The sequence below is a fragment of the Chaetura pelagica genome, unplaced genomic scaffold (genome assembly GCF_000747805.2).
Source record: "Chaetura pelagica isolate M959 unplaced genomic scaffold, ChaPel_1.0 scaffold159, whole genome shotgun sequence".
In the NCBI taxonomy this organism is placed as follows: Eukaryota; Metazoa; Chordata; class Aves; order Apodiformes; family Apodidae; genus Chaetura; species Chaetura pelagica.
In genome coordinates this window covers 5369754-5380051 of record NW_009954555.1, presented here as the reverse complement: position 1 = coordinate 5380051, position 10298 = coordinate 5369754, and the positions used below count along the sequence as shown (strand labels likewise).

Here is a 10298-nt window from a genome sequence, read left to right as displayed (position 1 = left end):
GAATGCCCAACAACCCTCTACACATCCTGCCAGATGATGTTCTGTACAGGCATCAGGTCAGGATTGCTGAGAGGTATTTGGGGCTGAGCCAGCAGAGGATGTGAGCTTTGCATCTTACAGATAAGGAATCCTGTTTTCCTGAGGATGCTGGTTCACCAGCAAGGAGTGTGGAAGCTGCACAACTGTCCTGCTTGGAGGGCACAGCTGATCCCAGAGATACACTCCTCTCTGTTTGTAGGAAATAATGTGTTTAAGTGAGGAGTGGGAGAAGAGAGCTGCCAGCCCTCAGCTGGGGCTGTGCCAGCAGCTGGGAGGGCACTGAGCTCCTGAGGTACCTGCCAGAGCCATCCTGGCTGAGCCTGGGCAGGGAAGTCACCCCAGGATGTGCAAAAGGAGTCCCAGCAGCAAGGGGCTTTTCCCTGAATATTGGCCATGCCATGAGCTGATCCCATCTGCTTGCAATAGCCAGGGTGAGCAAACAGGCTGCTGGAAGCCGAAGGAATGAGAGATGGAGCCAGCAGCACAGATCGGGCTGCTTGTACTTGAGGTTTTGCTCCTTGCTCGCGTTTCCTGGGGCAGAGCTGCAGCATCCCAGGCTCCTGCAGCAGCTTCTGGGTCCCTCTCGTGGCTTGTGGAGAAAATCCTGCCAGCACCAGGGCCTTCTCGGACGCTGAAACGAGCAAAGAGAAATGCAGAGGACTGGAGAGAGCAAGGGGAGTCAAAACTGTGCCATGGGAGCTTTTTGGCCCCACAGAAAAGCCTGGTAACTGGGGAGAGTTGCCCCTTTATCAGCCCGTGGTGCCTCCCGGGGCTGCAGGGGAACAGGGGAAATCTCCTGCCAGCTCCTCTCACCTGCCACCCTGGGGGATTTTACTCAATGCAGGGAAAATAAGCAATATGAAAATGTATCCTGCTGGGATGGGGAGGTGGTTGGACTTGGGCTGCAGAGTTTGGAGCCTGGTCCTCCTTCCTAGGGAGCTGAGAACGTGCACAGAGCCGAGGGGTGTGTGGCCTGGGCTGCACCCACCTCCTGTGGGGCATCAGATCCATGTACAGACACCTTCCTTCTCCTGCCCAGGGTCGTGTTCTCTGCCCTGAGCCCCCAGCACTTGTCTGATGGGTGTGATTCCGAGCTGGGAGGTGACTGTCACTTCGTGGTGTGTTTTCTGGGAATGCTGGAAAGGGGCAGCCTTTGTTCCAGGGAAAGCCAGATGCTCCAAACCCGGGGCCTCTCAGCATTTCAGCTTCCTTCAGGCCTTTTTACAAGATGTTGTAAAGTCACTTGACAATGGGCTGTGAATATTAATGGTCTCTAAGGCCAAAGGCAGATGGAAAAGTGGAGGGTTTTTGTTATCAGTTGAAGTGGATGGTTTCTTTCATGTGGGAGCCTGTAACCTCCACAAATAAAATACCAGATGTGCTTGAATTCCATTTTCCTTAAAATAACTTGGGGATTCTCATAAAGAATAGGGATACCTACTGTTTCCAGTATTTTATTTCAAGCCTTTTGATCATAGGACCCTGACAATTATTTTTGGCTACCTGGGGCACTGCACAGGTGGGCAGACAATTGCTAAAGATAAAGAGCATGGATATATAACCTTCTGCAAGGCTTTAAATCCTGGAGTGATGAGTGCCTAGAGGGAGCACAGAGATGTACAGGTGAGGGGATGGCTGATTTCAGTCTGAACTGGGGTGTGTTGGAGCTCTGTGCAGGTGCTGGTCAGGGCTGAGATGCTGCAGAGGAGCTGCTGGGGGCTCTGCCTTGTGCTTGTTTCTCTGTGAGTTATTTGGGAAACAAGCAGAAAATAAAAGCAGATACCAGTTATATTGCATGGATATCTTTCCTCTAGTTAGGCTCTGATTCCTGCTTACCTATAATTCAGTGGGGATGTGAGTTACCTGGAGATTGGTGTTCTCAAGTGAGCATGTGCACAGCAAGCTCAGAGCAACACCCTCCTCCCTGCTCCTAACTCTCCCTTAAAAAACAAAAAGCAAACTTGTGTGTATTTTACAAACAGGGATTGACTGAAACCAAGTTTGAATGGAAGTCTTGTAAGACGTTTTGTATTGAATTTATCTGCAGTTCCATGGCACTTCATTCAATGCATGGCTGAAAGGAGGGGCAGGAAGAAGCCTTTTCTCAGGGAACAGGTTCCTGGGAGCTCCTTGATGTGCATGACCTTGGATATCAAGTGTAGGTGGAGCCTGTGGCTGTGGTCCAGGCGACCCATACTTGGTTTCAAGGGTCTGCAGGGAATCTCTGGAGGGGAGGAGCAGATGCTGTGCATGAGCTGCTGCTGTGGGGGAACCCTGAGAGTCCCCTGCTCCATCTCCATGAGGATGGGACTGCAGGAAGTACTGGCTTTTGGTGCTGAGGTGGGAACTGGCTCAGTGGTGATCTTGGACACTGGCTTCTTTTGGTTTGTTTTGAAAAACCATCCCATGCAGGTGACAAGGTACATTTCCTGGTGCTGCATCTCTTGCAGGCAGAGAGAGGCACTGGCATGAAGCAGAATGGTCTCACACAGTCCTGCCTCCACCCACCTCTCCACTCCACAGCTGAGTTTCTGAGCAGCAAATACCAGTCCAAGAAAGCTCTAGGCAGGAGGATGTTGTAGGAAAAAAAAGCTAATGTAAGGGGATGTTCTCAGGATCCCCTGGTCTGAGGGGCAGGTTTGGGTCTTGGCTGAACCAGCAGCTTTGAGCAGAGGTCAGAGCTGAACTGTGGTGGCTCCTGGGCAGGAGTGAGGAGTCAGGACACCAGGGTGTGGAGCCTGTGCTGGGGGCATGAGGAACAAACTTCTCTGTCCTCATGGGTGCTGTGGTTCAGCCATGGGGAGGGAAAGCTTCATAATGCTTTGATAAATACAAGCTCTAAGAAGCTGACAGCAGTGTTTGCAGAGGCTGACCACACTGCTTATTTTTACAAAACATGGAGGCAAGAATAACTCCTGCTCTCTGTGTCCTTCTGGGGAAACTTGGGGCTTACGGGGAAGCTGCTGAGATTGTGTCCGTTTAAAAGATTAAAGGGAACTTTATAGAAAAGCTGCTGTTAAAAAAAAAAATAACAACAGCAAAGTAGCTCCTTCAATTGTTTTAGACTTCAGCTCTATCCAGCAGATACCCAGCAAAGCTGCAGAGCCTTAAGCTCAGGGACAAGCCCTCTCCATGGGCTGCTGTGCCAGGTGGAAATGGGGCTGGATCCCGACAGACACGGGCTGTGGGCTCTGGGGGAGCAGAAGAGAAGCAAGATTTCTCTGCAGTAGCAGAAGGAAATGTACAGGGTGCAGTATGGCTGAAGCATGTGCTTCTGGCACAGCTACAGCTCATTATTCTTCCACCCAGACCAAATTCCTTAAAACAGTATTTGTCTCCATTTTTCTCCTTTCTTTTAAGAAGGAAACGCTTCTTTACAGGGTGAAAAAAGTAGCTGCTTAGGCACAAATACATTTTTAGAGTGCCTTGCTTAGTGCCAAACGTCAAAAATTTGCCAGCAACTGATAAATCTTTTTGAAACCTCCCCATATATTTCACATGTCTCACTGAAACTTGGCATTTCCTAATCTGGGCTTGATTTTGATTTGTAGCTGAGAATAATGAACTGGCGCTAACGCTGGTGCAGCACAAGGTCCCGTCCTCACTGCTGGGCACTGCTCCTCTGCTGGACACAGTTGAGCTTTCTTTTTGGATTAATTAAGGTCATTCTTACGTGTTTTGGTGAGGTGTGGAAATGCTTGAATAGCAGGGATCTCCAGTGCTTGGGAACAGGTTCCAGCTGGGCTCTGGGGAGGATGCTGCTTTAGTGGTAGGGGACCCTCGGGCTCGTTGGGGTCTCATTTGGGTCTCATTTGGGTCATTGCCTCCCTGGGAGCTGAACTGAGGAGTGGGGGGAACCAGTGGCCAGGAAATGAGGAAGCAGGGGGGTGGTGATTCCTTCATTTTCACCTGGGGATTAGTCATTCACTCTGTTTAATTTGAGAAAGGTGCTCTGACCCACGCCCTGCGGAGGGGAAGGGGAATCTCTGGTCCTGGTGATGGGATTTATTCTGGACTTGAGTTACAAAAATTGGTAGAAAAAATACACTGTGTGGATATTCTAATTTTTTCAAACTTTTCATCTTCCCTGGATTTATTTAGGCAACTTGTGTGGGTTTACTTGAAGGAATTCTAATGGAAAAGTGTAACAGTTTTACCCCTCTGATTTAAAATGAGAAAGTAGAAGTTCTAAACCAACAGATCTTTAATGGAAAGAAATCTTCTCATTTTCGGGACCAAGATCCCAGAGTGAGGCATCATGTTGTGCTAATGAATCTATTGCTATCCCTGGGAGTGCCCACATTCCTCCAGGACAGGAATCCTTTGGGCAGTGACATCTCCAGTGTTTGAGGACGTAATGAGGGGGATCATTTTGTGCTGGTCAAACTTCCTTCTGGCCCGGAAAAGTCAACCGTGGGAAAATCAGCTGCAAGGGAGCAGTGAGTTGTGCCCTCCTGCAGGCCGGGCAGCAGCAGCAGCTCAGCTCTGCTGCCCCTTCTCCTCTGTTCCAGATGTCAACGAGTGCGAGGTGGGGAACGGCGGCTGCGAGTCCCAGTGCTGCACCACCCTGGGCAGCTTCTACTGCGGGTGCCCGGCGGGGCAGCGGCTGCAGCGCGACGGGAAGACGTGCACAGGTACTTCTGCAGCCACCACGGGCTGCCTGGGAGCTGCAGGCTGGTCGTGGCCACGGTGCCAAAGGCTTTTGGGGTTCTTCTCTCCTCCTGCACCTCTGCCAGGCTTCTGGTGGTGTTCAGCCATCCGGGCAAGTTCTCTCTTTGTGCTGCAGGCTTAGGGGTGTACGTGGCAGCTGTAGAAGGAAAGGTTTCCATGAGGTTTTCAGGCTGAGGTCTTGGCCCTGTTGAAGTAGATGGTGTCTATTTTATTGCTTCAGAAGAGATGAGATTTCCCCAGCAGAGTTGATGTCATCATGTCGTTTCCTCTCTTCTGCTTTAAATCCGCTTTCAAACCCAAATGGAAGAGAAAACACTATTCTGTGTCTGTAAAATGAAGATACTGGATGGGGTTTGTGTTAGCCTGGTACCAGAGCAAGTCTCATGTCATATGGGCCATCTCAGGTCCCACAGCCTGGGTCTGTGCTCTCCTGCACTGGATGGATCCCCTGCCTCTTTCTCCCCGGCGGCGTGTTCTGGCCAGGCTGGAGCTGAGAGGCAGGAACATGCAAAAAGCCATTTGCTTATCGGAGCCAAGAGCAAGATACATTCCTTGGAGTGTCTTGTGGCTCCAGGATCCACTGATGGTATCTGAGAAGGGCACCTTCACAGGGCTCCTGCAGAGCAGAGGTCTGAGGCTCAGGTGTTCTCCAGTGCGACACGGAGCTGCTGCTGCCCTGCCTGGCTGCCCGTGCCTTCCTGCTGCACCTCCCACATCTCCTCAGCACTTAGCAGAGGTCCAAAAGTATCTGAAATAATTAACAAGGACTGCTGACAAACTGGGGAAGAGTGATTTCTGTGGATATCAGTTTGGACACTAAAGAATTCTGCAGAAAAATGTCACTTTCTTGCCAGTTTGGTACATTTGTCTTGTTTTGTTGAAAATAACTGAAAAGTATTTCCTGGCTCAGCACCACTGTAGAGATGTGTGAAATAAACAGCTCTGCCCTTATCTTAGCCAAGCTAAAATATTTTCAGTTTCCCCAGAATTCCCCTGATGGGGATTAACTTCTTGGATGATAAAGAGGTTTGGTGGAAACAAACAACCCTTTTAAAAAAATTCATATTATTTCTATTAGGGGAGCCAGTGTGAATCCCCTTCTTACGTTACTTTTTCTTCTGGTATCAGATAAGAAAGAGTTTCCAAATGCCCTGGGTGCTGATGCATGTGGGAAGAGGAGTGGACAGGATCAGGTCTGTGTTTGTATGGGCGAGTTCAGAACAGACAGAAGGCACTGATTGATGTTTACAGCTTGCAAAATATTCAGCTTTTCTTGATCAAAGTCCTGATGGAGCATGAATAAAGCAGCCTGGGCTTCCAAACATGAGGTATTTGGAGCCCTTCGCTGTGTTGGACGGGAGGGTTTGGACTTTGCCTCCTTCCTGAGGGTGGCCAGGGATGATGTGTTGGGCTCAGGGGCCTGCACTGCAGTTCACTTGCTTCACCCTGTGCCTGGATTCCTGGCTGGAGTGATGTGGCCCTGGCCTCTCCAGAGTCCTCCCCTTTGGAGCAGGACAACCAGCTGCACCATCACGTCAGCAGGACACTCTGTGTGCAGGGGCAGGAACCTGCCAGGCCCAGGGTTTGCTCCTGAGGTAGGGAGCTTTTCAAAGGAAAAAAATGTAGTCTTGGCTACATGAGGACTTCCCAGGCTCTCCTTCCCACCCTGCTTGGGGACAGAGGGGTGTTCCAGCCCAGGGAGGGTGTGCTGCACTCCTGCCCAGCTCATGTTCTCCTTGCACACAGGGGTTCAGAGCCCTGTGCCATGCACTGCAGCCCAGCACTGCTGTGGGCTGGGTCTCCTGCACTGTCTGTCCATCTGGCTCAGGTTCAGCCAACCTTGCAGCACAGGGACAGAGCACTCCAGGGGCTCAGGGTGTCTTTGCTAAACTGATTGGAATTGGAAATTCCTCTCGATGTAGGCAGATCCATGTGCCCTCAGCTGAGAGACCATTAGGAGACACAAGTGGGGAGCAAGCTCCCTAAACCATAACTCTCTGCTAGTGCTTTTGTTCCAGGCTGCCCTTTTGCTGCAGGTGCTGAACCTTCCTCTTCCAGCTTCTGCAGCCATTCTGGCAGGATCCTCTGGGATTCATGCCAGAGAAGCCTCAGCTTGAGGAGGGGTTCAGGGAGCTGGTGTGTACTGGTGCCATGGGCCAGCTAATCCTGATGCCATTACAGAATACAGTGCTGTGGGAGTTTTCCCTTCTTTAAATCCCCTTTTAAATGGATCAAGGAGGGTTTGAAGGTTCATTTGAAATAAGGCAACTCCTGACTGGAAGAGGGAATTCAAACTCTGCAGCTGGAAAAACAAAAAGCTTTTAGCTTTTCCAGTCTGTATTCTTTCCTGGTTCCTCCTCTAAGCTGTTTCTGTGGTATCTTCTTTGGTTAAAACTGAAGAAGACTAATAGCTTCCCTCAGGAGCCCCAGGTAGCTGAGGCTGGAAAGCTGACCCTAACCAGGTAAAAGATGCTGAAGCAGGGATGGCCAAGCCTGCATCCCCTGCTCACCCTCCACTGTGCAGATACCCCAGCCAGCAGCTCTGGAGCTTCTGGCTCTGCTCCTGTGCTCACCAGGGGGGTGTCACCTGCTCTGTAAATGTCACCCGAGGTGGTGGCTCGTGCTGTGCTGAACCCCATCCCCACACACCTGTGCCTCAGCCTGCCCCTCTCAGTTCCCCTGCCGGGCTTCACCTCTTGCATTTTCCTGGACTGTTTCATCTTCTCCAGCCAGCTGTTCCCTCTAAGTGTAGAATCCTTTCTAAAATGTCAGAAGCACTTGATTCAGGGTTTGGGTAATAGTTGGATGAAGGTTCAAGCACTTGCATTTACCCAGACTGGCTGACCTGGGCCTCTGCAGGGATCAATTAACTCCAGGCCTTAACACACCATAGAACTGTGAAGCACCACGTTGTCTGCTGCAACTTGTTTGGGTTCTTGGGAGAATTTGGTCCTGCTAAGCCTGAAGTGAATGAAATTCCATGAGAGTTCTAGGTTTGGTCCAGCTCTGTCCCTCTGGCTGTGGTTGCTCTCCCAGCTAATTGCCCAGGAAGCAGTAACGAGCTGCTGCTGATGGTACCGTGTTACCAGACTCCAACCAACTCTTAGTACTTAATCAGCCAAAGTAAATTAGGTGACAAGGAAGCTTGAGCTGGCTCAGACCTGGCCAAGCATAACTTATGACATAAGCAGGATTCAGTTTATGTTCAAGCCTGATGTGCCTTTGATGCATGTGTTGTACCACGAGCCCTTTGGAAACGTCTGAGCTGCTCATCGTTGGGTTTTTTCAGCAGTCTAAGAAAACAGGAGATTCAACAAGTTTGTCACATAATTTGTTGAGCACCAGCAGCTGTGCTGGTCTTCATTTCCAGAGCAAAGAGAGAGTGCTCTTTGTTGGGAGCTGCATGTGCCTGGGTAGCAGGAATTTCCAGGTCGTGGAGCCATGGAAAGGTCCCTTTTGCTGGTGCTTGGGGAGTGAGGGAGTCACTTGGAGAGCTGTGCTTGCTGTGATTCATCTGCGTTCCAGGCAAGGCTAATTTAATGTAGACAATGTCTTAATAACATTACTGAGCTGAGGAAGTCAGTCTGAACTATTTTTCACTGCTCTGTGGCAACGTTCATTTCTGCCTGTCAACACTGCTGGAAACATCTACAGGGGAAGTGTCAACACTGGCCATTGTGATGGCTGCAGCATCCCTGCTCTGGGGAGGGTTCCCAGGGAGCTGGTCCGGGCCAGCAGTGACAATTCCTACCGTCTGCCAAGGGGCTATTTTTAAACAGGTGAAGTGTTTAGTAAATCCAGAAGTGGCTTCCAGCAGGATGGCAGCGGGTGAGTGTGGGCGGGCAGCGCCACGGGGCAGCCCCTGGGGTCACCTCTGCTGCCTCCCAGTAACACCCCTCCTGCTTTTCCTCCCTTCCTCTTCTGCCCCACATCCTCTTCTGCCCCTCTTCTGTTCCACCACAGAGCTGAGCATCTCCCCAGGGGCTGGCAGGGCAGGCAGGCAGGGAGCAGCAGGGGAGCAGCACCCGGGGCACAGCGGGTCCCACCGGCTCCGCTTCCGCAGCATCTTTTGGAAAGCTCACATCTTTTTTTTTCCACAAAGTAACTGACAAATTTTGGGGCCAGATATTTTTGTTAAATTGCTAATGAGAAGCATGTGGGCTGTTGTGAGTGTTAAGATGATCTGAAGTGGCCCCTGAAGTGTGCAGAAGCTGCTCTTGCTTGGAAGAGTCTGCAAAGGGGACTCGTGACTCGAGTCCACTTTCCTTTGGAAACTGCTGCAGCAATAGCCTGAAATTGTTATTTTCTCCCTGGATTCAGCTCCTCTCTGTGTTTCAAAATTTTTCATGGAATGCTATTCATTGCAGTCTAAACCACAAGTTTTAATTTGGAATTTTACTACAGCCAAATAATACTGTGAAAACGGCTCAAAGTAGCAGGCCCTGCTCTCCCCCAGCTCAGCCCTGCAAGCACATTGTTTCAAAACATTCCAGAAAGTTAAATGAGGCTTTTGAGCTTGCCTCTGGAAAATCCAATAAGCTATTCTTACTTCTTGTTTAATGAAAAAGGTAAAATCAAATTCTAGGCTGGACCTTCCAGGAAGCTGTAGTGTTAGGGTTTTCTTTGGAGCAGCCACAGTGGAGCAGCCACTGCTCCTTGTCCCAGCTGAAACTTGGGGGTGAAGATTTCTCTTTTTCAATTATTCTAAGGAAAGCCCAACGAAGGTTTAGGCAGGAGCTCTCTCTTGCAGATCAGTTAAGGGCTGGCAGGGCCTTTGCTTTCTAGTTGAGGAGCTGGATTTCCCCAGCCAGTGCACCCAGCCTGGTGCTGGAGTGGCCACTTGCAGAAATCACTGGCCAGAGAGGGTGGGGGTGATGCTGGGGGCCTGGGGGCCCTGCTCTCACCCACTGCTTCCCTGTGGGCAGGGGACTCGTGGGGGTGTGCTCAGCTGCTGGGGCTGGGGGAGCCTGCCCATCCATGACCACTTTTGACCACTTGCTCAATATATTTTGGGCAAATAGGTGGTTTTATTTTCTGGTGGAGGCTCTGCTGGGGGTTTTTCCTGCATCCCCAGGGCCTGTGCATGTAAATCTGCAGCAGGTCCCTCATCTCTGGAGGGTCATGTTGTTCCACACGTGTATCCCGGGCTGTGCTGGACCCACATCCCTCAGCACCACGTCTGTGTGTCCCTCCAGGACTGACAACCCTCTTGGGAAACAAAATATTCCCAAGATCCAACCTAAACCTCCCCTGGCACAACTTGAGGCCGTTTCCTCTTGATCAATCGCTTGGGACTTGGGACAAGGGACAAACCCCCACCCCTTCCCTGGCTCCAACCTCCCCCCAGGCAGCTGCAGAGGGCAAGGAGCTCTTGCTCCAGGCTGAGCATCCCGCAGCAGCACCGGTACCAGCCCGGGTCCAGTTCTCGGCCACACGTCGGCTCAGATCCAGTCACTGCCGAGCGACACCGGGCACTTTCCAGCCCCTCTTCCCCAAGCCTGGAGCTTTGGGACGGGGAAACCGGGACGGGGAAAGCCGGGACGGGGCAGCCCAGCCCCTCTCGCTGCCTCCCGAGCGCCGCGCCGGCC

At 51.2% G+C, this 10298-nt stretch overlaps 1 protein-coding gene across 1 annotated transcript in view; it reads left to right on the top strand.

The window, feature by feature from the left end:
• MEGF6 (multiple EGF-like-domains 6) overlaps nucleotides 1–10298 on the top strand; it is an 84105-nt gene that overhangs the window by 32018 nt on the left and 41789 nt on the right. The window contains exon 5 of the mRNA XM_010005284.1: nucleotides 4551–4673. Coding sequence (XP_010003586.1) covers nucleotides 4551–4673 — 123 coding nt within the window. The remainder of the gene's footprint in view (nucleotides 1–4550; nucleotides 4674–10298) is intronic.